Raw genomic sequence first — 26,755 nt, 5'->3', positions numbered from 1 at the left:
TAACTTATTAGCTTAGGGGGAAATCAAATCCCATACTAGATAGGATTTTTCCATCACACTGAAAATTCTTTAAAATCTAAATTTTAAGATCCACATAATATTCCATAAAATATATATACTGCTATTTAAAAACATTACCCTCTTGTTGAATAATTATTTCCACATTAGTCTGTTCTTATAAATCACTTTGTAATTAATATCTTTATGTATAAATCTTTATTTCTTCTGATGAGTATTTCTTTAGGAATCCTTTCTGGAAGCATAAAGGCCAAAGGAAGGAAAGCTCGCTTTATTTCTTTTAGAGCATAAAAGGAATCTTTTTAATTCAAAATACGTATATAATATCAACAGTATTAACAAATCTCTTTTTCTTTAGGGGATACGTCCAAAGGAGACATAGCTGAAATTCCTCAATCCACCTTGAAACCAGGCATCACTACCACTCCTGAAGATTCAGACACTGTATCTCATTTCTCCTTGTCCCCTGAGGACTTTTCTCAGTTGGCTGGAAGGTCTCCTCAAGTGAAGAATATTGGTCAACATACTGATACTCTCAACCAACAGACATTAGCAGACAGTCGTCTAACTGAAGAGGCTCTAAAAGTTTCAGCTGTTCCTGGGCTAGCTGACCAGAAGACTGAGATAGCAACAGTGCCCTCTAGTTCCTACTCACAAAGAGGGAAGCCAAATATTTTCTACCCACAGGGCTTGCCAGATGGTTATCTAACTGAAGAGGCTCTAAAAGTTGCAGCTGTTCCTGGACTTGGTGACCAGAAGACAAGTATATCTACAGTCCCTCCAAGTTTCTACTCACTTGGAGAGAAGCACAGTATTTTCTACCCACAGGCATTGCCAGACGGTCATCAAACTGAAGAGGGTCTGAATGTTTCAGTTCTTCTTGGACTAGCTGATCTAAAGACTGGAAAACCAACAGTACCGGCTAGTTCCTACTCAGTTGGAGAGGAGCCTGGTATTTTCTACCAACAGGCCTTGCCAGGCAGTCATCTACCAGAAGAGGCTCTGAAAGTTTCACCTTCTCCTAGACCAGTTGATGAAAAGACTGGGTTGCCTACTGCATCCTCTACCTCTTACTCACATGGAGAGAAGCCTCGTATTTTGTATCAACAGACATTGCCAGAAAGTCATCTAACTGAACAGGCGCTGAAAGTTTCAGCTGCTTCTGGACCCCCTGTACAGAAGACTGAGATTCCCGTAGTAACTTCTACTTCTTACTCACATAGAGAGCAGCTCAGTATTTTGTGTCAGCAAGAATTGCCAGACAGTCATCTAACTGAACAGGCTCAGAAAGTTTCAGCTGCTCCTGGATTGGCTGAGCAGAAGACTTGGCTTCCAACTGTACCCTCTATATCTTACTCACATAGAGAGAAGCCCAGTATTTTCTACCAGCAAGAGTTGCCAGACAGTCATGTAATTCAAGAGGTTCAACAAGTTTCAGCTGCTCTTGGATTGGCTGAGCGGAAGACTGGGATTCCTACCATACCCTCTACTTCCTATTCACATAGAGAGGAACCTCTTATTTTCTACCAACAAGAGTTGCCAGACAGTTGTCTAACTGAACAGGCTGAGCAAGTTTCAGCTGCTCCTGGATTGGCTGAGCAGAAGACTGGGATATCGACAGTACCCTCTACTTCTTACTCACATAGAGAAAAGCCCAGTATTTTGTACCAGCAAGAGTTGCCAGACAGTCATCTAACTGAACAAGCTCAGAAAGTTTCACCTGCTCCTGGAACCCCTGAGCAGAAAACTGGGATTCCTATAGTAACTTCTACTTCTTACTCACATAGAGAGAAGCCCAGTATTTTCTACCAACAGGATTTGCCAGATAGTCATCTAACTAAAAAGGCTCAGAAGGTTCCAGCTCTTCCAGGACTAGCTCTCCAGAAGAGTGGGACACCAATAGCACCCCCTGCTTTCTACTCACATAGAGGGAAGACCAGTGTAATCTATCAGCAGGAGTTGCCAGACAGTCATCTAAGTGATCAGACTCAGAAAATTTCAGCTATTCCTGGACTAGTTGACCAGAACACTGGGATACAGACAGTACCCTCTAGTTCCTACTTGCAGAGGGGGAAGCCCGTTATTTTTTACTGGCAGGAGCTGCCAGACAGTCTTCTAACTGAAGAGGCTGTAAAAGTTTCAGCTTTTCCTAGAACAGCTGACCAGAACACTGAGATACCAACAGGGTCGTCTAGGTCCTACTCATTTGGAGAGAAGCCAGGTGATTTTTTCTACCAGCAGGTGTTACCAGATGGTAATCTAAGTGAAGAGGCTCTGAAAGTTTCACCTGCGTCTAGACCAAGTGACCAGAAGACTGGGATACTCTCAGTACCTGCTAGTTCTTACTCACATAGAGAGAAGCCTAGTATTTTCTACCCACAAGCCTTGCCCGGCAGTCATCTATCTGAAGAGGCTCTGAAAGATTCAGCTATTTCTGGACTAGCTGATCAGAAGACTAGGACATCAGAACCTTCTGGTTCCTACTCACATAGAGAGAAATCCAGTGTTTTCTACCAACAGGAGTTGCCAGATAGTCATCTAACTGGAGAGGCTCAGAAAGTTTCAGGTGTTACTGGAACAGGTGACCAGAAGACTGGGATACCTATAGTAACCTCTGCTTCCTACTTACATAAAGAGAAGCCCACTATTTTCTACCAGCAGGCCTTACCAGATAGATATCTTACTGAAGAGGCTCTGAATGTTTCAACTGCTCCCAGACCAACTGACCAGAAGACTGGGATACCTGCAGTACCATCTAGTTCCTATTCATATAGAGAGAAGCCCATCATTTCTTACCAGCAAGAGTTGCCAGATCTTACTCAACTGGCTTTAAAAGTTTTAGAGGTTCCTGGACCAGCTGACCAGAAGATTGGGATACCAGCAATAATCTCTACTTCTTCCTCATATGGAGAGAAGCCCATCATTTCTTACCAGCAAGAGTTGCCAGATCCTAATGAAGATGCTTTAAAACGTTTAGAGCTTCCTGGACAAGCAGACCAGACCACTGGGATGCGAATTGTGCCCCCTACTTCCTATTCACATAGAGAGAGCCCCATCTTTTCTTACCAGAAGGAGTTGCCAGATATTACTGAAGAAACTTTGAAAGTTTCAGCTGTTCCTGGACCAGCTGACCAGAAGATTGGCATACAAACAGTCCCCTCTAGTTCCTACTCATATAGAGAGAGCCCCATCTTTTCTTACCAGAAGGAGTTGCCAGATACTACTGAAGAAACTTTAAAAGTTTTTGCTCTTCCTGGAGCAGCTGACCAGAACGCTGAGATACCAACAGGGCCTTCTAGTTCTTACTCACATAAAGAGAAACTCAAGATTTTACCAGATGACCAGAAGGCTGAGTTACTGTCAGCTCCCCTTAGTTCCTACTCACATAGAGAAAAGCCTAAGACTTCAACTGTGATTGGACCAGACGACCAGAAGACTCCATTACTGACAGGTTTTCCTAATTCTTATTCTCAGAGAGTAAAGCCCAGTATTTTCTTTCAACAGCAGTTGCCAGATAGACATCAAAGTGGAGATATTCTGAAGATTTCACCTGTTTCTGAACCAACTGATGTGAATTCTTGTATACAAATACCTCTTTCTAGTTCCTCTTCACACAGAGAGAAATCTAATATTTTCTACCCAAAGGAATTGCCAGACAAACATCCCACTGAAGATTCACTGAAGGTTTCAACAGTTCCTGGACCAGCTGACCAAAAAACTGTGTTACCAGCAGTTCCTCCTAGTTCCTTTTCACATAGAGAGAAACCAGTTCTTTTCTACCAACAGGATTTGCCAGAAAGACATCTAACTGAAAATAACCTGAAGTTCTCAAGTAGTCTTGGGCAAGCTGGTCAGATTACTGGGTTATCAACAGTTCCCCCTAGTACTTATTCACATAGTGAGAAGCACAAACTTGTTTCAGACCATGTCCAAACGCTGATAGATAATTTGGATTCTTCTAACGCCAGTGTTATCTCAAACAACATGCCTTTAAATTCTCAGGCTGATGGTAGAATTGTAATAAATAAGCCAGAATCTTCAGGTTTTGAAGATGTTGGCTCTAAGGAAATCCAGGATACGGAAAACAGTTCCAAAACTCTTAAAGAGATTCAGTCACTTTTAATGGAAGCAGAAAATGTAGCACTGAGACGATGCAATTTTCCTGTTCCCCTTGTCCCTTTCAGAGATGTTAGTGATATTTCATTTATACAATCTAAGAAGGTGGTTTGCTTCAAAGAACCCCCCACAACTGATGCATCTAATGGTGATTTGTCTCAGAGACAGCCATTCACAGAAGAAAGCCCAAGCAGCAAGTGCATACAGAAGGATATTAGCACACAGACGAATCTGAAATGCCAGAGAGGCATTGAAAATTGGGAGTTTATTAGTTCAACTACAGTTAGAAGTCCTTTACAGGAAGCAGAAAGCAAAGCCAGAGTCGCATTAGACAAGACTCTTAGGCAATATAAAGCAGCCAGATCTGTAATGAGATCTGACCCTGAAGGGTATAGTAGAACCATTGAGAATAAGATTGTTATTCCTATGATGACTGTCATTAAAAGTGATTCAAGTAGTGATGCAAGTTCCTGCTCATGGGACAGTAATTCCTTGGAGTCAGTTTCTGATGTGCTTCTAAACTTCTTTCCACATTCTTCACCCAAGACAAGCATGACAGATAGCAAAGAGGAAGAGAGTGTGTTAGAGAGTGACGATGGCAGTGGTAGCAGTGTAGATTCACTGGCTGCACATGTGAAAAACCTTCTGAAATGTGAATCCTCATTGAACCATGCTAAACAAATACTCAGAAATGCAGAGGAGGAGGAATCTCGGGTACGGGCACGAGGTAGGAAAAGATAATTTGTTATAAAGGCAGGGCAAACTCATAAACATTATAGTTTAATAATTTGCTTAAAGTTAAGTGTTGGAGCTCTAAATTAATTTTCTTGCAGAACTGTTAGATGATTACATTTTCTACCAGCAACCCAGAATAAACTCATTTAACCAATAATGAAGTCACAGTATTAATAGTACTAGTTTAAGGTCTTAAGGAAAAGTAAGTTCTGATGTCTGAAGAAAAGGGGAGATAAAACTTGGGTTTCCAAACTCCTAAAGCTTGGATGTTTTCCTGATCTTTTCATTGCACTGTCCTTATTTTGGAGGCAGTAAAAATCTTCAATTTGTGCTTCTCTAAGTCACTCTGTATCGTCAAACTACATATACTTTCTATCCACTTTTCTAATAAAATTTTTAAAGCAGATCTTAGATAGACGTCAGAAAAAACCAAATCAAGGTATTTCACACTAGAACTTGGGTTAGAGTTAAATTTCATTCATCTCTAATTGTAGAATTCCATTAAAAAAAAAGAAAAAAGTCTTTAAGACAACATGGCAAATAAATTTGGAAGGCAATTTATAAGCAGTTCAGGCCTACTTGGAAATCTTCTCTTGAGATTAACTTCCTGCACCATTCCTTCTATCACTTATGCATATTTTGATTCTCCAAAAACTTCAAGTTTTATTTATTCTTTTAAAATATTAACTATCATGGAAGTGGCAGGGACTGTAGCAGGAGCTAATTGGGGAGACAAAGGGACTCTTTTGGTTGGAAGGAAGATGAAGATAAAATGGCTGAATACCATATTTAAAGTGGTCTCTTTGGAGAAATGTCTGTAGAATGTTTTTTTAAAAAATCTGACTTTTCAGTGAAATTATATCTCTCAAGAACTTCTAATAGTTTGTCATAAAATTGAGAGTACACACTGTTTAGTAAGCACTGTGGTAGGGCATTAAATTGCATATATTGATGATCTTCTGTGCTCTTATAGTCACTGATACTTTTGCATTGTATGATCTTAAATGTTTTTATGCTTTTCTCTCCAGCCTGGAATCTGAAGTTTAATATGGCTCATGAGTGTGGCTACTCCATTTCAGAAATAAATGAAGATGACAGGAGAAAAGTAGAAGAGATCAAAGCAAAGTTGTTTGGTCATGGGAGAACAACTGACTTGCCCAAGGTATAAAAGAAATCTAGAAATTAAGAGAGAAAATGTGACAGAAAGGGTGTGAAATTTGGATCTCTTTACCGGGGCATTGATGACTCCAGCTGAGTCACTGATAGTCTTTGGCTGAAGTGTTAGGAGTCTTAAGTCTTCAAAAGTTAAGATTTAAGGATTAGGTTCTATAGGTTTTGATTAATTCTAAATTAACCTATTAAAAATTTTTGTCTTAGAAAAATAAGAATGGATTTGCTTGTTTTACCAATATATTCTTATCACTTTTATTTATTCTTGAGGGTGGTATCTTGAGCTGCAGATGCAGTCCAGCTATTTTCAGATATATATTCTCTGCTTAAGAACACACAGCTATAATAGCTTATGTATAAATGACTTTCTTTTTAATAGTACTCATTTTCCATCTATAGTGAACTATTTCATGCATAGAAAAGAATATATATGAAGCGTGTATAAAGAAAAAGTAGAAAGAATTCCTGTTTATTGGCCATCCAGCTTGAGAAGTAGAATGTTACCAAATATCACTGAATTACTGTGTGTTCTCTTCCCCAGTTATATCACTCTTACTTCCTATCCTGACATGTATTGGTTGTTTTGCTGCTCAGTATGGTTTTGAACTATATAACAGATGGAATAAAGATGTTATATATTAAGATGTTATATATTCTTCTGAGAATTGCAATTTTAACACAGTCTTTGGCTTCTGAGGTTCTTCTAGATAGATATACATAGTTTTAATTTATTCCTTTTTATTGCTGTAAGTATTCCAGTGTATGAATATATTATAGTTTATCCATTCTCTTGTGCATGGGGCATTTGGTCTGCTATTACGAACAATAATGGGGTATAATGATACCTATCTTACAGGATTTTGCTATGGCTTACATGAGATAATGCCTATAAAAGTGCTTATTAGGGTGTGTGATATTGCTCAATAATTGGCAGCTGTTATTATTAATTCCATAAAAATTGATATAGCTATCAGATACGTACACTTAATGGCGTAATTCATACAGTTTCTTAGAAAATTGTCAGTGATATAACATAATTATTTGACTTACCAATTTTGGAAAAGTTTTTTGAAAGTATAAATTAGATGGATTTTAGTTTTGTATATATGCTTGTGAAAAACAAAATTAACAGATAATAAAATGGATAAGTAGTTGTTCTAGCACCCTTTTTCTTAAAAGCACATGTTTTCCCCAGTGATTTGCCTGCCTTCCTTCCTTCTTTCCTTCCTTCGGAATTTTTTATTATGGTAAGATAACATGGGATCTACACTCTTAAAACTCTTATATGCAGAATACAGCATTAATTATAGGTTTTTTTTTTTGCGGTACGCGGGCCTCTCACTGTTGTGGCCTCTCCCGTTGCGGAGCACAGGCTCCGGACGCGCAGGCTAAACGGCCACGGCTCACGGGCCTAGCCGCTCCGCGGCATGTGGGATCTTCCCGGACCAGGGCACGAACCCGTGTCCCCTGCATCGGCAGGCGGACTCTCAACCACTGCGCCACCAGGGAAGCCCTAGGTTTTATAGTTAATGTTGTATAGCAGATTTTTTGACTCTGCTGGTAATTTTTCTAAATATTCTTCTGTGAACACATAACAAAAGTTAAGTTGTCTTTTCTGACTATTAAGCTATTTGCTATTCATTTTCCTCAGAATGAAATGTACAAGTGGATATATTAAATTACCTTTTCAAAAGTTGAAGTACAAGTATAATTGACTATGTTAGTTTCAGCTTCACAGCTTAGTGATTTGATATTTCTAACATTACAAAATGATCACCAAGTAAGTCTAGTTACCATCTGTCATGATACAAAGTTTTTACACTAGTATTGACTATATTCCCCCATGTTGTACATTTCATCCCCATGACTCATTTTTTTTTGTTTATCTTAGTCTTTTTCACCTATTTCACTCTTCCCTCCCATCCCCCTCCCCTCTGGCAATCACCTGTTTGTTCTCTGTATCTATGAGAATACTTCTGTTTTGTTATGTTTATCCATTTGTTTTGTTTTTAGACTCCACATGTAAGTGAAATCATACAGTATCTGTCTCTCTTTGTCTGATTTATTTCATTTACCGTAATACCCTCTAGGTCCATCCATGTTGTTGCAAATGGCAAGATTTCATTCTTTTTTATGGTTAATCGACCATGATATATATATATATATATATATCATGGTCGATTAACCATATGGGGTGTGTGTGTATATATGTGTGTGTGTGTCTATATATATATATCTTTATCCATTCATCTCTTGGTAGACACTTAGGTTACTTCCGTATCTTGACTATTGTAAGTAATGATGTGCTGCGTATAGGGGTGCATGTATCTTTTTGAATTAGTGTTTTTGTTTTCTTTGGAAAAATACCCATAAGTTAATTGATGGATCATGTGGTAGTGCTATTTTTAATTTTGTAAGGAACCTCCATACCGTTTTCCATAGTGGCTGCACCAATTTACATTCCCACCAACAGTGCATGAGTGTTCCCTTTCCTTCACATCCTTACCAGGACTTACTTGCTCTCTTTTTGATAATAACCATACTAACAAGTGTGAGGTGATATCTCATTGAGATTTTTATTTGCATTTCTCTGATGATAGTCATGTTGAGCATCTTTTTGTGTGTCTGTTAGCCATCTGTATGTCTTTTTTACAAAAATGTCTATTCAGATCCTCTGGCCATTTTTTTTTTTTTTTTTTTTTTGCGGTATGCGGGCCTCTCACTGTTGTGGCCTCTCCCGTTGCGGAGCACAGGCTCCGGACGCGCAGGCTCAGTGGCCATGGCTCACGGGCCCAGCCGCTCCGCGGCATGTGGGATCTTCCCAGACCGGGGCATGAACCCGTGTCCCCTGCATCGGCAGGCGGACTCTCAACGACTGCGCCACCAGGGAAGCCCTGGCCATTTTTTAATTGGGTTGTTTGGTTTTTTTTGATTTGAGTTGTATGAATTTTTTGTGTATTTTGGATATTAATCCCTTGTCATATATATCATTTGCAAATATCTTCTTCCATTCAGTAGGCTGCCATCTTGTTTTGTTGATAGTTCTGTTTGCTGTGCAGTAGCTGTTTAGTTTGATATAGTCCATTTGTTTATTTTTGCTTTTGTTTCCCTTGCCTAAGGAGATATATTCAAAAAAATATTGCTAAGAGTGATCTCAGAGTATACTGCCAATATTTTCTTTTAGGAGTTTTATGGTTTCAGGACTTCCATTTAAGTCTTTAATTCATTTTGAGTTTATTTTTGCATATGGTGTGAGAAGGTAGTCCAGGTTGCTTCTTTTGCATGTAGCTGTCCAGATTTCCCAATACCATTTATTGAAGAGGATATCTTTTCCCTGTTGTTTATTTTTGCCCCTTTGGTCATAGATTAGTTGACCATGTAAGTTTCTGGGGTCTTTACTCTGTTCCATTGTTCTATATGTCTGTTTTTGTGCCAATACCATACTGTTTTGACATCTGTAGCTTTATGGTATAGTTTGAAATCAAGGATAGTAATACCTCCAGCTTTGTTTTTCTTTCTCAAGACTTTAAGCTATTTGGGGTCTTTTGTGTTTCCATACAAATTTTAGATTTATTTTTTCTTGTTTTGTGAAAAATGCCACTGGTATTTTGGTAGGGATTGCATTGAATTTGTAGATTGCCTAGGGGAGTATGGTCACTTTAACAATATTAATCTTCCAATCCATGAGCAAGGTCTATCTTTGGATTTTGTGTTCAAATTCAAGTGTTTATTTTTTTTTAACATTCTGTCAACTTTTGTTTAAAAGATTATATCTTTTAGAGCTGTTTTAGGTTCGTAGCAAAATTGCAAGGAAGATACAGAGATTTCCCATATACCCCCTGCCCCCATCACATGCATTTCCTCTGCCATTATCAACATCCCCCACCAGAGTGGTACAGTTTTTACAATGGATGAACCTACACTGATGTCTTAAGCACCCTAAGTCCACAGTTTACATTAGGGTTCACTTCTGGTATTGTACATTCTGTATGTTTGGATAGTGTATAATGACATGTATCCATCATTATAATATACAGAGTAGTGTCACCACCCTAAAATTCCTCTGTATTCCATCTATTCAAGTCTACCACCCACAGTGCAACCACTGATCTTTTTACTGTCTCCATACTTTACCATTTTCCACATTGTCTTACAGTTGGAATCATACGTTTTGTAGCCTGTTCAGGTTGGCTGTCTCGATTAGTAATATGCATTAAGGTTCTTCCGTGTTTTGTTATGGCTTCATAGCTCATTTCTTTTTAGCAATGAATAATATTCCATTGTCTGGATGTACCACAGTTTATCCATTCATCTACTTAATAGAATTTATCCCTACATCTACTGAAGGACATCTTGGTTCCTTCTAGGTTTTGACAATTATTAATAAATCTGCTATAAACATCAGATGCAGGTTTTTGTGTGGACATAGTTTTCAGCTCAGTTGGGTAAATATCAAGGAGCACAAATGCTAGACCGTATGGTACGAGTATGCTTAGTTTCATAAGAAACTGCCAAACCATCTTATAAAGTGACTGTTTCATTTCACATTCCTACCAACAATGAATCAGAGTTTCTGTGGCTCCACATGCTCGCTAGCATTTGTTATTTTCTCACCGTGTCCGAGGTCATATAAGTTTTCTCCTATGTTGTTTTCTAGGAGTTTTGCATTTTACATTTAGGTCTATGATCCATTTTGATTTAATTTCTGTGAAGGGTTTAAAGTCTGTGTCTAGATTCATTTTTTCTACATGGATGTCCAGTTATTCCAGCACCATTTGTTGAAAATGCTACTTTTACTCTGTTGTATTGCCTTTGTGCCTTGTCAAAGATCAGTTGACTGTATTTACATGGGTCTGTTTCTGGGCTCTGTTCTGTTACAGTGATCTATTTGTCTATTTCACCAGTACTACACTGTGTTGATTACTGTAGCTTTATAGTAAGTCTCAAATTCAGAAAGTGTCAGTTTTCCTACTTGGTTCTTCTCCTTCATAATTGTGTTGGCTCTTCTGGGTCTTTTGCCCCTCCATATAAACTTTGGAATCAGTCTTTCAATATCCACAAAATAACTTACTGGCATTATGATTGGACTTGCACTGAATTTATACATCAGTTTAGGAGGAACTGAGGATCCTGAAAATATTGAGTCTTCCTGTCGATAAACATGGAATCTCTCCATTTATTTAATTCTTCTTTAATTTCTTTCATCAAGAATTTATAATTTTTCTCATATAGATCTTGTATATATTTTGTTAGTTTATATGTAAACATTTCATTTTTATATTAGGATGCTAATATAAATGGTATTGTGGTTTTAATTTCAAATTTCGCTTGTTCATAAATGATACATAGGTGAGCGTTGACTTGTATATTAACCTTGTATTTGGCAACTTAGTGTAATTGCTTATTAGTTCCAAGAGTTTTTTTTGTTGAGTCTTTCAGATTTTCTACAGATCATCATGTAATCTGCAAACACAGTTTTATTTCTTCCTTCTCCAGCTGTATACTTTTTATTTCCTTTACTTGTCTTAAAGCATTAGCTAGGATCCAGCGTGATGTTGAAAAAGAGGGTGAGATGGGCATCCTTAATGAGTTTCTGATCCTTGTGGGAAAGCTAGTTTCTCACCATGAAATATGGTGAGGAAGTTTTCCTCTGTTCCTGGTTTACTGATCGTTTTCTCATGAATGGGTGTTGGATTTTTTCAAATACGCTTTTTGCCTCTATTGATATAATTGTGTGATTTTTCTTTTTTAGGCTTTGATGTGATGGATTACATTAATTGATTTTTGAATAATGAACCAGTCTTGCATACCTGGGATAAATCCCACTTGGTCACTGCATATAATTATACTTTGTTGGATTTGATTTGTTAATACTTTATTGAGGATTTTTGCAACTATATTCATGAGAAGAGATATTGGTCTGTAGTGTTTTTTTGGTTTTTTGGTTTTTTCCCCCTTGAAGTGTCCTTGTCTGGTTGTTTTATTAGGGTAATGCTGGCTTCATAGAATGAATTAGGAAGAAGTATTTCTTCTGCTTCTGTCTCTGAAAGAGATTGGAGGGAATTGGTACAATTTCTTCCTTAAATGTCTGGTAGAATTCACCAGTGAAGCCACTTGGGCCTACTGCTTTCTTTTTTTAAAAGGTTGTTAAGTTACTGATTCAATTTCTTACATAAATTGGTGCCTATTCAGCATGTCTTTTTCTTCTTATGTGAGTTTTGGCACATTGTGTCTTTTAAGGAATTGGTCCATTCCATCTAGGTTGTCAAATTTGTGGGCATGTGGTTTGTTCCTAATATTCCTTTGTTTTCCTTTTAATGTCCATAGGATCTGTAGTGATGTCCCGGTTGCATTTTAGATACTAGTAATTTGTGCCTGCTCTTTCCTTTTCTTAGTTTGCTTGGCTTATTGATATTTATTTATTTATTTGTTTGTTTTGCTTACTTTGGACTTAATTTGCTCTTCTTTTTGTAGTTTCCTAAGGTAGAAATTTAGACTATGGATTTTAGATCTTTCTTTTCTAATATATGCATTCAGTGCTATAAATTTTCTATGCACTGCTTTCACTGCATTCCACAAATTTTCACAAGTTGTATTTTCATTTTCATTTAAGTTAATATAGTTCTTCTTTGATTTATATGTTTTTAGAAGTATGTTGTTTAATCTCCACATATTTGGGGGTTTTCCAACTGTCTTTGTGTCATTTCTAGTTTAACTTTATTCTGGTCTAAGAGCATTGTATGGTTACTGTTTTTTAAAATTTGTTAAGGTGTGTTTTATGGCCCAGAACATGGCGTATTGTTCCATGTGAGCTTGAGAAGGATGTGTAGTCTGCTGTTTTTGACTGAAGTAATTTATAGATGTGCATTTATATCCATTTTATTGATGTTTTTCAGGTGAAGTATGTTCTTACTGATTTGCTGCCTGAGAGATTTGTTCATTTCTGATGGAGGGGTGTTAAAGTCTCCAACTATTATAGTGGATTCATCTATTTCTCTTTGCAGTTCTATCATTTTTTGTCTCATGTAGTTCTACAGTCTTGTTAGCTGAGTATATACATTGTTTCATCTTCTTGGAGAATTGACCCCTTTATCATTATGTTATGCCTTTCTTTATCCTTGATAACTTTCCTTCCTTTGAAGTCTGTTCTGTCTGAAATTAATATAGCACTTCTACTTTCTTTTGATTAGTATTAGCATGGTATATTTTTCTCCATTCATTTACTTTTCATCTACATGTGTTTTTATATTTAAAGTGGCTTTCTTGTAGATAACATATAGTTGGGTCTTGTTTTTTGATCCACTCTGGCAATCTCTGTCTTTTAATTATTATACTTAGACCATTGGCTTTCAAAGTGATTATTAATATAGTTGGATTGATGTCTATCATATTTATTGCTATTTTCTATCATTGCCCTTGTTCTTTGTTCATATTTTTGTCTTCCACTCTTTTCTGCTGTTTGTGTTTTATTTTGTGTGTATATATAAAATGGAGGATTTATTTATTTATTTTAAAATTTATTTTATTGAAGTATAGTTGATTTACAGTGTTGTGTTAATTTCTGCTGTACAGCAAAGTGATTCAGTAATACTGCCTTTTATGGTTTTCTATGTATGTATGTATTTATTAACTTTCTGTTTTATACTGGAGTATAGTTGATTAACAATGTTGTGTTAGTTTCAGGTGTACAGCAAAGTGATTCAGTTATACATATACATGTATCTGTTTTTCAAATTCTTTCACCATTTAGGTTGTTATGTAATATTGAGCAGAGTTCCCTGTGTTGTATAGTAGGTCCTTGTTATCTATTTTAAATATAGCAGTGTGTACCTGTCAATCCCAAACTGCCTAACTATTCCTCCCCCCCACCCTTCCCCTCTGGTAACCATAAGTTTGTTCTCTAAGTCTGTGAGTCTGTTTCTGTTTTGTAAATTACTTCATTTGTGTGTGTGTGTGTGTTTGTGTGTGTGTGTATTTGTTTTTACATTCCGCATATAAGTGATATCATATGTCTTTGTCTTTGTGATATTTGTCTTTGTCTGACTTCACTCAGTATGACAATCTCTAGGTCCATCCATGTTGCTGCAAATGGCATTGTTTCATTCTTTTTATGGCTGAGTAATATTCCATTGTATATGTGTACCACATCTACTTTATCCATTCATTTGTCGATGGACCTAATTTAGGTTGCTTCCATGTCTTGGCTATTGTGAAAGGTGCTGCAGTGAACATTGGGATGCATGTATCCTTTCGGATCATCCTTTTCTCTGAATATATGCCCAGGAGTGGGATTGCAGGATCATATGATAGCTCTACTTTTAGCTCTTTAAGGAACCTCCATACTGTTCTCCACAGTAGCTGTACCAATTTACATTTCCACCAACAGTGTAGAAGGGTTCCCTTCTCTCCACACCTTCTCCAGCATTTATTGTTTGTAGATTTTTTGATGGTAGCCACTCTGAACTGATGTGAGGTGATATCTCATTGCATCAATGGTTTTGATCTGCATTTCTCTAATAATTACCGATGCTGACCAAATTTTCATGTGCCTCTTTGTCATCTATATGTGTTCTTTGGAGAAATGTCTATTAGGTCTTCTGCCCATTTTTTGATTGGGTTGTTTGTTTTTATGTTATTAAGCCGCATGAGCTGTTTGTAAATTTTGGAGACTAATCCCTTGTTGGTTGCATCTTTTGGAAATACTTTCTTCCATTCTGTGGGTTGTGTTTTCGTTTTGTTTATGGTTTCCTTTGCTGTGCAAAAGCTTTTGAGTTTAATTAGGTCTCATTTGTTTATTTTTGTTTTTATTTCCATTACTGTGGGAGACAGATTGAAAAAGATATTGCTGTGATTTATTGAAGAAGATATTGCTGTGATTTATTGAAAAAGATATTGCTGTGATTTATGTCAGAGAGTATTCTGCCTATGTTTTCCTCTAAGAGTTGTGTATGGTGTTAAAGAATTTCCTAATTTCATTTTTTTTTTACATGTAGCTGTCCAGTTTTCCCAGCACCATTTATTGAAGAGACTGTCTTTCCTCCATTTTATAGTCTTGTTTCCTTTGTCATAGGTTAATTGACCATAGGTACGTCAGTTTATTTCTCGGCTTTCTATACTGTTTCATTGATCTATATTCCTATTTTTGTGACAGTCCCATACTGTTTTGGTGACTATAGCTTTGTAGTGTAGTCTGAAGTCAGGGAGCCTGATTTCTCTAGCTCCATTTTTCTTTCTCAAGATTGATTTGGCTATTTGGGGTCTTTTGTGTCTCCATACAAATTTTAAGATTTTTTTGTTCTAGTCCTGTGAAAATGGCCATTGGTAATTTGATAGGGGTTGCATTGAATCTGTAGAGCACCTTGGGTAGTATAGTCATTTTGACAATATTGATTCTTCCAATCCAAGAACATGGTGTATCTTTTGATCTGTTTGTGTTGTCTTTGATTTCTTTCATCAGTGTCTTATAGTTTTTGGAGTACAGGTCTTTTGTCTCCCTAGGTAGGTTTATTCCTAGGTATTTCATTCTTTTTGATGCAATGGTAAATGGGATTGTTTCTTTAATTTCTCTTTCTGATCTTTTGTTATTAGTGTATAGAAATGCAGCAGATTTCTGTGTATTAATTTTGTAACCTGCAACTTTACCAAATTCATGGATGAGCTCTAGTAGTTTTCTGGTAGTGTCTTTAGGATTTTGTATGTATAGTATAGTATCTGCAAACAGTGACGGTTTAACAACTTCTTTTCCAATTGGATTCCTTTTATTTCTTTTTTTTTTCCCTCTGATTGCTGTAACTAGGACTTCCAAAACGATGTTGAATAAAAGTGGCAAGAGTGGACATCCTTGTCTTTTTCCTGATCTTAGAGGCAATGCTTTCAGCTTTACACCATTGAGTATGATGTTAGCTGTAGATTAGTTGTATATAGCCTTTATTATGTTGAGGTAGATTCCCTCTATGTTCACTTTCAGGAGAGCTTTTATCATAAATAGGTGTTGAATTTTGTCAAAAGCTTTTTCTGCCTCTATTGAGATGATCATATGGTTTTTATTCAGTTTGTTGATGTGGTGTATCATACTGATTAATTTGTGATATTGAAAAATCCTTGCATCTCTGGGATAAATCCTACTTGATCATGATGTATGATCCTTTTAATGTATTATTGGATTTGGATTGCTAGTATTTTGTTGAGGATTTTTGCCTCTGTGTTCACCCGTGATATTGGCCTGTAATTTTCTTTTTTTGTGGTATCTTTGTTTTTGGTATCATGGTGATGGTAGCCTCATAGAATGAGTTTGGGAGTTTTCCTTCCTCTGCAAATTTTTGGAACAGTTTCAGAAGGATAGGTGTTAGCTCTTCTCTAAATGTTTGATAGAATTTGCTTTTGAAGCCATTTGGTCTTGGACTTTTGTTTTTTGGGAGTTTTAAAATCACAGTTTCAATTTCAGTACTTGTGATTGGTCTGTTCATATTTTCTATTTCTTCCTGGTTCAGTCTTGAGAGATTGTACCTTTCTAAGAATTTGTCCATTTCTTCCAGGTTGTGCATTTTGTTGGCATACAGTTGCTTGTAATAGTCTCTTATGATCCTTTGTATTTCTGTGGTGTCAGTTGTAACTTCTCCTTTTTCATTTCCAATTGTATTGATTTGTGTCCTCTTCCTTTTTTTCTTAATGAGTCTGGCTGTAGGTTTATCAATTCTGTTTATATTTTCAAAGAACCAGCTTTTAGTTTCATTGATCTTTGCTATTGTTTTCTTCATCTCTATTTCATTTATTTCTGCTCTGATCTTTATGATATCCTTCTACTGACTTTAGGTTTTGCTTGTTCTTCTTTCTCTAGTTGCTTTAGGTGTAAGGTTAGGTCATTTATTTTACATTTTTCTTGTTTTCTGAGTTAAGATTGATTTGCTATAAACTTTTCTCTTAGAACTGCTTTTGCTACATTCCATAGATTTTGGATCATTGTGCTTTTGTTTTCATTTTCTCCAGGTATTTTTTGATTTCCTCTTAGATTTCTTCAGTGATCCATCGGTTTTTTAGTATAGCATATTGTTCAGCCTCCACGTGTTTGTGTTTTTTAAAGCTTTTTTTTTCCTTGTAGTTTATTTCTAACCTTACAGTGTTGTGGTCAGAAAAGATGCTTGATATGATTTCAATTCTCTTACATTTACCGAGGCTTGCTTTGTGGCCCAGCATGTGGTCAGTCCTGGAGTATATTCTGTTTGCACATGAGAAGAATGTTTATTCTGCTGCTTTGGGATGGAATGCTCTATAAATATCAATTTAGTCCATCTGATCTAATGTGTCATTTAAGGCCTGTGTTTCCTTATTGATTTTCTGTCTGGATGATCTGTCCATTGATGAAAGTGGGGTGTTAAAGTCCCACACTATTATTGTGTTACTGTCAATGTCTCCCTTATGGCTGTTAGCATTTGCCTTATATTCAATATATTGAGGTGCTTCTATGTTGGGTGCACATATATTTACAATTGTTATATCTTCTTCTTCTTGGGTTGATCCCTTGATCATTATGTAGTGTCCTTCTTTGTCTCTTATAACAGTCTTTGTTTTCAAGTCTATTTTGTCTGATATGAGTATTGCCATTCCAGCTTTCTTTCTTTCTTTTTTTTTTTTTTAAGAAGATGTTGGGGTAGGAGTTTATTAATTAATTAATTTATTTTTGCTGTTGGGTCTTCGTTTCTGTGTGAAGGCTTTCTCTAGTTGTGGCAAGTGGGGGCCACCTTCATCGCGGTGCACGAGCCTCTCACTATGGTGGCCTCTCTTGTTGCGGAGCACAGGCTGCAGACGCGCAGGCTCAGTAGTTGTGGCTCACGGGCCTAGTTGCTCTGCGGCATGTGTGATCCTCCAAGACCAGGGCTCGAACCCGTGTCCCCTGCATTAGCAGGCAGATTCTCAACCACTGCGCCACCAGGGAAGCCCCCCCAGCTTTCTTTTGATTTTCATTTGTGTGGAATACCTTTTTCCATCCCCCTCACTTTCAATGTGTATGTGTCCCTAGGTCTGAAGTTGGTCTCTTGTAGACAGCATATATACAGGTCTTGTTTTTGTATCCATTCAGCAGGTCTGTGTCTTTTGGTTGGAGGATTTAATCCATTTACATTTAAGGTAATTATGAATATGCATGTTCCTATTGCCATTTTGTTAATTGTTTTGGGCTTGTTTTTGGAGGTCTTTTTTCTTCCCTTCTTTTCTTGTTTGATGACCATCTTTAGTGTTGTGTTTGGGTTGTTTTTTCTTTTTTTGTGTGCATCTATTGTAGTTTTTGGGTTTGCTGTTCCCATGGGGTTTTGATATAGCCATCTGTATATGTACAAGATTGTTTTAAGTTGCTGCTTTCTTTCTCACCTACAGAATTTCCCTTAGCATTTGTTTTGAAGCTGGTCTGGTGGTGCTGAATTCTCTTAACTTTGGCTTGTTTGTAAAGCTTTTGATGTCTCCATGAAATCCCAATGAGAGCCTCACTGGGTAGAGTATTCTTGGTTGTAGTTTCTTCCTTTTCATCACTTTAAATATATTGTGGTACTCCCTTCTGGTCAGCAGAGTTTCAGCTGAGAAACCAGCTGATAACCTTTCAGGAGTTCCCTTGTATGTTATTTGTCAACTTTCTCTTGTTGCTTTTAATACTTTGTCTTTAATTTTTGTCTATTTGATTACTATGTGTCTCGGTGTGTTCCTCCTTGGGTTTATCCTACCTGGGACTCTGCAGTTCCTGGACTTGGGTGACTGTTTCCTTTCCCATGTTAGGGAAGTTTTCAGCTATTATCTCTTCAAGTGTTTTCTCAGGGTGCTTCTCTCTTCTCCTTCTGGGACCCCTATAATGCGAATGTTGGTGTGTTTAATGTTGGTCCCAGAGGTCTCTTAGACTCTCTTCATTGCTTTTCATTCTTTTTTCTTTATTCTTTTCCGTGGCAGTGATTTCCACCATTCTATCTTCTAAGTCACGTTCTTCTCCTCACTTAATTCTGCTATTGAATCCTTCTGTATTTTTCATTTCAGTTCCCATATTATTAATCTCTGTTTGTTCTTTAGTTTTTCTAGGTCTCTGTTAAACATTTCTTGAATCTTCTCTATCCTTGCCTCCATTGTTTTTCCCATATCTTGGATCATCTTCACTATCATTATTCTAAATTCTTTTTCTGGTAGGTTGGCTATCTCCACTTAGTTGTTGTTTTGGGGTTTCATCTTGTCCTTTCACAAATTCCTCTGCTGTCTTATTTTGACTAACTTTCTGTGATTGTTGTTTCCATTCCACAGGCTGCAGGATTGTAGTTCTTGCTTCTGCTATCTGCCCTCTGGTGGATGCCTTTTATGGTTTTAGTCGAGCATTTATGTGATTACATTTTCTCTCATTTCTTAGCATATATGTTATAGTTTTTTCTCTTTAAAAATTTTTTTAGTATTTGTCCTAGAATTTGTTTTCTGAGATCCTGGATCATCTTCACTAAAGTTATTCTGAATTCTTTTTTCTGGAAGGTTGCCTATCTCCAGTTCACTTAGTTATATTTCTGGGGTTTTATCTTGTTCCTTAATCTGCAACATAATTCTCTGCCTTTTCATTTTGTCTAACTTCCTGTGATTGCGGTTTTCATTCTACAGGCTGCAGGATTGTAGTTCTTGCTTCTGTGTGCCCTCTGGTGAATGAGGCTGTCTAGGAGGCTTGTGCAAGCTTCCTGTTGGGAGGGACTGGTGATAGAACTGGGTCTTGCTCTGGTGGGGAGAGCCATTCTCAGTAAAACTTTAACCTTGTCATCTGCTGATGGGTGGGGCTGTGTTCCCTTACTCTTAGTTGTTGGCTGAGGTGACCCAGCACTGGAGCCTACAGGCTGTGTGGTGGGACCAACGGCAACCTCCAGGAGGGCTCATGCCAATGGGTGCTTCCCAGAACCACTGCTGCCAATGCTCCTCTCCCCATGGTGAGCTCCTGTCTCTCATGGTGAGAGACCCAGGGCCTCTCTCTGCAGGAGACCCTCAAACACTAGCAGGCAGGTTTGGTTCCGACTCCTGTGGGGTCACTGCTCCTTTCCCCTGGGTCCTGGTGCGCACAGGTCTCTGTGTGTGCCCTCTAGGAGTGGAGTCTCTGTTTCCCCCAGTCCTGTGGAAATCCTGCAGTCAAATCTCGTTGGCCTTCAAAGCCATATTCTCTGGGGATTCCCAGTCTTGTTGCCAGACCCCCAGGCTGGGAATCTGGACATGGGGCTCAGAACCTTCACTCCAGTGGGAGGACTTCTGTGGTATAATGGTTCTCCAGTTTATGGGTTGACCACCCTGTGGGTATGGGATTTGATTTTATCGTGATCACGCCACTCCTACCATCTCATTGCGGCTTTTCCTTTGTCTTTGGATATGGGGTATCCTCCTTGGTGGGTTCCAGCGTCTTGCTGTCGATGGCCGTTCAGCAGCTTGTTGTGATTTCTGTGCTCTCGCAAGAGGAGGTGAGTGCACGTCCTTCTACTCCACCATCTTGAACCAATCTCTAGAATTTGTAAAATACATTTGCACCCAATCTAGGTCTACTTTCAAATAACACTACACAGATACTTCACAGATAGTATTGAGCACTTTCTAATACCAAAATAATCCCAGTTCTTCCCTCCTATTTCTTATATCATTGCTGCCATTCATTTCATACATACACATACACATGCACAAACTATATATATATATCTTTTTTTCCTCCCAGCTACAAAAGAATTTTAAAGATCACTTAATCATTTTTGAGTAGTATATAATGAAGATGTAATTTTATTATTTTTTTAATGTGGCTGTTTTGTTATAAAACTTTATTGACAAAAGCAGGAAAAAATAAACAGGAAGTAGACTGGACTCAGCCCACAGGCCATAGTTTGAACTATAGTGTAATACAGTATAATGTCTCATCAATATACCTTAATTTACTCAACTACTTTTTTTTTTTTTTTTGCACTATGTGGGCCTCTCACTGTTGTGGCCTCTCCTGTTGCGGAGCACAGGCTCCGGACGTGCAGGCCCAGCGGCCATGGCTCACGGGCCCAGCCGCTCCGCGGCATGTGGGATCTTCCTGGACCGGGACACAAACCCGTGTCCCCTGCGTCGGCAGGTGGACTCTTAACCACTGCACCACCAGGGAAGCCCAACTATTTTTTTTATCACTGGGCATTTATTTTATAATTTATAAAAAAATTTTTTTGGGAACTGTTGTTGATTTACAATATTGTGTTAGTTTTAGGTGTACAGCAAAGTAATTCATACATATTCATAATTCTTTCCCATCATAGATTCTTTTTCAGAATCTTTCTCATTATGGGTTATTATAAGATATTGAATATAATTCCCTGTGCTATATTCAGTAATCCCTTGTTGTTTATCTATTTTATATATAGTGGTGTGTATCTTTTTAAAATTATTATTATTATTTTATTAAAAACATTTTTTAACCTCTTTATTGGAGTATAATTGTTTTACAATGATGTGTTAGTTTCTGCTTTACAACAAAGTGTATCAGTTATCCATATACATATGTCCCCATATCTCTTCCCTCTTGCATCTTCCTCCTGCCTACCCTCCCTATCCCACCCCTCTAGGTGATTAACAAAGCACCGAGCTGATCTCCCTGTGCTATGTGGCTGCTTCCCACTAGCTATCTGTTTTACATTTGGTAGTGTATATATGTCCATGCCACTGTCTCACTTTGTCCCAGCTTACCCTTCCCACTCCCTGTACCCTCAAGCCCATTCTCTAGTAGGTCTGCATCTTTATTCCTGTCTTGCCCCTAGGTTCTTCTGATCATTTTTTTCTTTTTTTTTAGATTCCATATATATGTGTTAGCATACGGTATTTGTTTTTCTCTTTATGACTTACTTCACTCTGTATGACAGTCTCTAGGTCCATCCACCTCACTATAAATAAGTTTCGTTCCATTTTATGGCTGAGTAATATTCCATTGTATATATGTGCCACATCTTCTTTATGCATTCATCTGTTGATGGACACTTAGGTTGCTTCCATGTCCTGGCTATTGTAAGTAGAGCTGCAATGAACATTTTGGTACATGACTCTTTTTTTTTTCTTTTTTCATGACTCTTTTTGAATTATGGTTTTCTCAGGGCATATGACCAGTAGTGGGATTGCTAGGTCGTATGGTAGTTCTATTTTTAGTATTTTAAGGAACCTCCACACTGTTCTCCATAGTGGCTGTATCACTTTAAGTGATGTGTATCTGTTAATCCTATTCTCCTAATTTATCCCTCCTCCCCTCCTTTCCCCTTTGGTAACCATAAGTTTGTTTTCTACATCTGTGAGTCTATTTCTGTTTTGTAAATAAGTTCATGTGTATTATTGTTTAGATTCCACATGTAAGTGATGTCATAATATTTGTCTTTCTGCGTCTGATTTCACTTAGTATGATAATCTCTAGGTCCATCCATGTTGCTGCAAATGGCATTGTTTCATTTTTCTTTTTATGGCTGAGTAGTGTTCCATTGTATATATATGCCACATCTTCTTATCCTTTCGTCTGTCGATGGACACTTAGGTTGCTTCCACGTCTTGGCTATTGTAAATAGTGCTGCTGTGAACGTTGGCGTGCATGTATCTTTTTTGTTGTTTTTTTGGTTTTTTTTTGTGGTACGCGAGCCTCTCACTGTTGTGGCCTCTCCCATTGCAGAGCACAGGCTCCGGATGCGCAGGCTCAGCGGCCATGGCTCACGGGCCCAGCCGCTCTGCGGCATGTGGGATCTTCCCAGACCGGGGCACGAGAACCTGTGTCCCCTACCTCGGCAGGCAGACTCTCAACCACTGTGCCACCAGGGAAGCCCTGCATGTATCTTTTTGAATTAGAGTTTTTGTCTTTACTGGATATATGCCCAAGAGTGGGATTTGAATCATATGGTAACTCTATTTTATTTTCTTAATTTATTTTTTATTTAATTAATTTAATTAATTTATTTCTGGCTGCATTGGGTCTTTGTTGCTGCACACGGGCTCTCTCCAGCTGTGGCGAACGGGGGCTACTCTTCATTGCGGTGCGCGGGCTTCTCATTGCAGTGGCTTCTCTTGTTGCGTGCAGAGCACGAGCTCTAGGCACATGGGCTTCAGTAGTTGTGGCACATGAGCTCAGTAGTTGTGGCTTGCAGGCTCTATAGCACAGGCTCAGTGGTTGTGGTGCACGGGCTTAGTTGCTCCGCAGCATGTCGGATCTTGCCAGATCAGGGCTTGAACCCATGTCCCCTTAATTGGCAGGTGGATTCTTAACCACTGCGCAACCAGGGAAGCCCCGGTAACTCTATTTGTAAAGTAATGTCCATACTGTTTTCCATGGTGGCTGCACCAATTTAAATTCCCACCAGCAGTGTAGGAGGGTTTCCTTTTCTCTACACCCTCTCCAGCATTTATTATTCGTAGATTTTTTGATGATGGCCATTCTCACTGGTGTGAGGTCATTCTAGTTTTTTGTTTCTTTGTTTTTTTTAATGGTAGAGAATCTTTAATTTTTTTTTAAATTTATTTTTGGCTTCATTGGGTCTTTGTTGCTGCACGTGGGCTTTCTGTAGTTGCGGCGAGTGGGGGCTACTCTTCGTTGCAGTGGACTGGCTTCTCTTGTTGCAGAGCACAGGCTCTAGGTGCACAGGCTTCAGTATTTGTGGTGCATGGGCTTAGTAATTATGGCTCGCGGGCTCTAGAGCACAGGCTCAGTAGTTGTGGCGCACAGGCTTCGTTGCTCTGCGGCATGTGGGAATCTTCCTGGACCAGGGCATGAACCTGCGGCATGTGGGAGTCTTCCCGGACCAGGGCTCGAACCCATGTCCCCTGCATTGGCAAGGTAGATTCTTGACCACTGTGCCACCAGGGAAGCCCTCATTGTAGTTTTGATTTGCATTTCCCTAATAATTCGTGATGTTGAGTATCTTTTCATGTGCCTGTTGGCTATCTATATGTCTTCTTTGTAGAAATGTCTATTTAGGTCTTCTACACAGTTTTTGATTGCGTCGTTTGTTTGTTTGATATTGAGTTTTATTGGTTGTTTGTATGTTTTGGAAATTAATCCCTTGATGGTCTCATCATTTACAAATATTTTCTCCCAGTCCGTAGGTTGTCTTTGTTTTGTTATGGTTTCCTTTGCTGTGTGAAAGCTTGTAAGTTTGATTAGGTCCCATTTGTTTGCATTTGCTTTTATTTCTTTTACCTTGGGAGCCTGATCTAAGAAAATATTTCTGTGATTTATGTCAGGGAATGTTTTGACTATGTTCTCTTCTAGTTTAATGGTGTCATGTGTTATATTTAAGTCTTTAAGTCATTTTGAGTTTATTTTTGTATATGGTGTGAGGGAGTGTCCTAACTTTATTGACTAACATGAGGCTATCCAGCTTTCCCCGCACCACTAGCTGAAGAGACTGTCTTTTCTCCATTGTATATTCTTGCCTCCATTGTCGAAGATTAATTGACTGTAGGTTCCTGGGCTTATTTCTGGGCTCTCTGTTCTGTTCTCTTGATATATATGTTTTTGTTTACTGTAGCTTTGTAGTTTTGTCTGAAGTTGGGAGGATTATGCCTCCAACTTTGTTCTTTTCCCTCAGGATTACTTTGGCATTTCTGGATCTTTTGTGATTCCATATAAATCTTAGGATAATTTGTTTTAGTTCTGTGAAAAATGTCAGGTAATTTGATAGGGATCACATTAAATCTATAGATTGCTTTGGGTTATATGGCCATTTTAATAGTATTAATTCTTCCAATTAAAGACTATGAGATATCTCATTTCTTTGAATCATCTCTGTTATCTTTATCAGTGTTTTATAGTTCTCAGCGTAGAGGTCTGTCATCTCCTTGGTTACATTTTGTCACTAGGTTTTTTTGGTTTTGTTTTGTTTTTTTTGCGGTACATGGGCCTCTCACTGCCGCGACCCCCCCGCCGCGGAGCACAGGCCCTGGAAGCACAGGCCCAGCAGCCACAGCCCACGGGCCCAGCCGCTCCGCGGCATGCAGGACCTTCCCGGACCGGGGCACGAACCTGCGCCCCCTGCATCGGCAGGCGGACTCCCAACCACTGTGCCACCAGGGAAGCCCGTCACTAGGTTTTTTTGTTTGTTTGTTTGATGCAGTTTTAAATGTGAATGCTTTTTTAACTTTCTCTTTTTGTTATTTCTTAGTTAAAGAAATGCAACAGATTTCTATATATTCTTGTATCCTGCTGCCTTGCTGAATTCATTTGTTAGTTCTAATAGTTAATAGTTTTCATGTGGAATCGTTAGGGTTTTATTTATAGACTATCATGTCATCTCCATTCAATGACAATTTTACCTCTTCTCTTTCAATTTGGAAACCTTTTATTTCTTTTTCTTGTCTGATTGCTGGAGCTAGGGCTTCCAATATTATGTTGAATAGAAGTGGTGAGAGTACGCATCTTTGTTTTGTTCCAGAATTTAGCAGGAAGGCTTTCAGGTTTTCACTGTTGAGTATTATATTGGCTGTGTGTTTGTCATAAATGGCTTTTATTTTGTTGAGATTTGTTCCCTGTATACCCACTTTGGTGAGAGTTTTTTTATCATGAATGGATGTTGAATTTTATCAAATATTATTTCTGCATCTATTTAGATGATCATGTGGTTTTTGTCTTTGCTTTTGTTGATACGGTGTATCACATTGATTGATTTGTGTATGCTGAACCATCCTTGTGACCCTGGGATGAATCTGACTTGATCATGGTGTATGATTCTTTGTATGTGTTATTGAATTTGGTTTGCTAATATTTTGTTGAGGATTTTTGCATCTATATTTATCAAAGATATTGGCCTGTAATTTTCTTTTTTAGTAGTGTTTTTGTCTGGTTTTGGTTATCAGAGGGATGATGGCTTCACATGACTTTGGGAGTATTCCCTCCTCTTCGATCTTTTGGAAGAGTTTGAGAAGCATAAGTGTAAGTTCTTCTTTGTATGTTTGGTAGAATCCCCCACTGAAGGCATTTGGTCCTTAACTTTTGTTTGTAGGGATTTTTTTTTAAATTACAGATTGTACTTCACTTTTAGTGATTGCTCTGTTCAAATTATGTTTCTTCTTGGTTCAGTTTTGGCAGTCTGTATGTTTCTAGAAACTTTTCCACTTCTTCTAGGTTGTCCATCTTGTCATATAACTGTTCCTGGTATTTTCTTATGATATTTTGTATTTCTGTGATGTTGGTTGTTTTTTTCTCCTCTTTCATTTCTTATTTTGTTTATTTGGGTCCTCTTTTCTTCTTGGTGAGCCTGGCTAGAGGTTTGTTGATTTTGTTTATCCTTTCAAAAACCCAGCTGTTGCTTTTATTGATTTTTTAATATATTTTTAAATCTTTATTTCCTTCTGCTCTTTATCATTTGCTTCCTTCTGCTGACTTTAGGTTTTGTTTGTTTTTCTTTTTTTTAAAAATTATGATTTTCTTTTTTGTTAATATTAATTAATTAATTAATTTGTTTAGGCTGCACCAGGTCTTATTTGTGGCTAGTGGGATCTTCGTTTCAGCATGCAGACTCTTAGTTGCGGCATGCAGACTTCTTAGCTGCAGCATGCAAACTCTTAGTTGTGGCATGAATGCAGGATCTAGTTCCCCAAGCAGGTATAGAACCTGGGCCCCCTGTGTTGGGAGCAATGAGTCTTATCCACTGGACCACCGGAAGTCCATGTTTTTCTTTTTCTAATTTTTAGGTTTTTTGTTTGAGATTTTTCTTGTTTTTTGAGTAAGGCCTGTATT

At 38.0% G+C, this 26,755-nt stretch overlaps 1 protein-coding gene across 1 annotated transcript in view; it reads left to right on the top strand.

Annotated features, from left to right (window-relative positions):
- The window catches only part of ALMS1 (ALMS1 centrosome and basal body associated protein), a 147,743-nt gene that overhangs the window by 67,706 nt on the left and 53,282 nt on the right, over positions 1-26,755 (top strand). Inside the window, exons 7-8 of the mRNA XM_060026370.1 lie at positions 377-4,861; positions 5,898-6,031. Coding sequence (XP_059882353.1) covers positions 377-4,861; positions 5,898-6,031 — 4,619 coding nt within the window. The remainder of the gene's footprint in view (positions 1-376; positions 4,862-5,897; positions 6,032-26,755) is intronic.

The sequence above is a fragment of the Delphinus delphis genome, chromosome 12 (genome assembly GCF_949987515.2).
Source record: "Delphinus delphis chromosome 12, mDelDel1.2, whole genome shotgun sequence".
Taxonomy (NCBI): domain Eukaryota; kingdom Metazoa; phylum Chordata; class Mammalia; order Artiodactyla; family Delphinidae; genus Delphinus; species Delphinus delphis.
The sequence above is the reverse complement of the archived record's forward strand: the minus strand, read 5'-3'. Positions and strand labels throughout refer to the sequence as shown.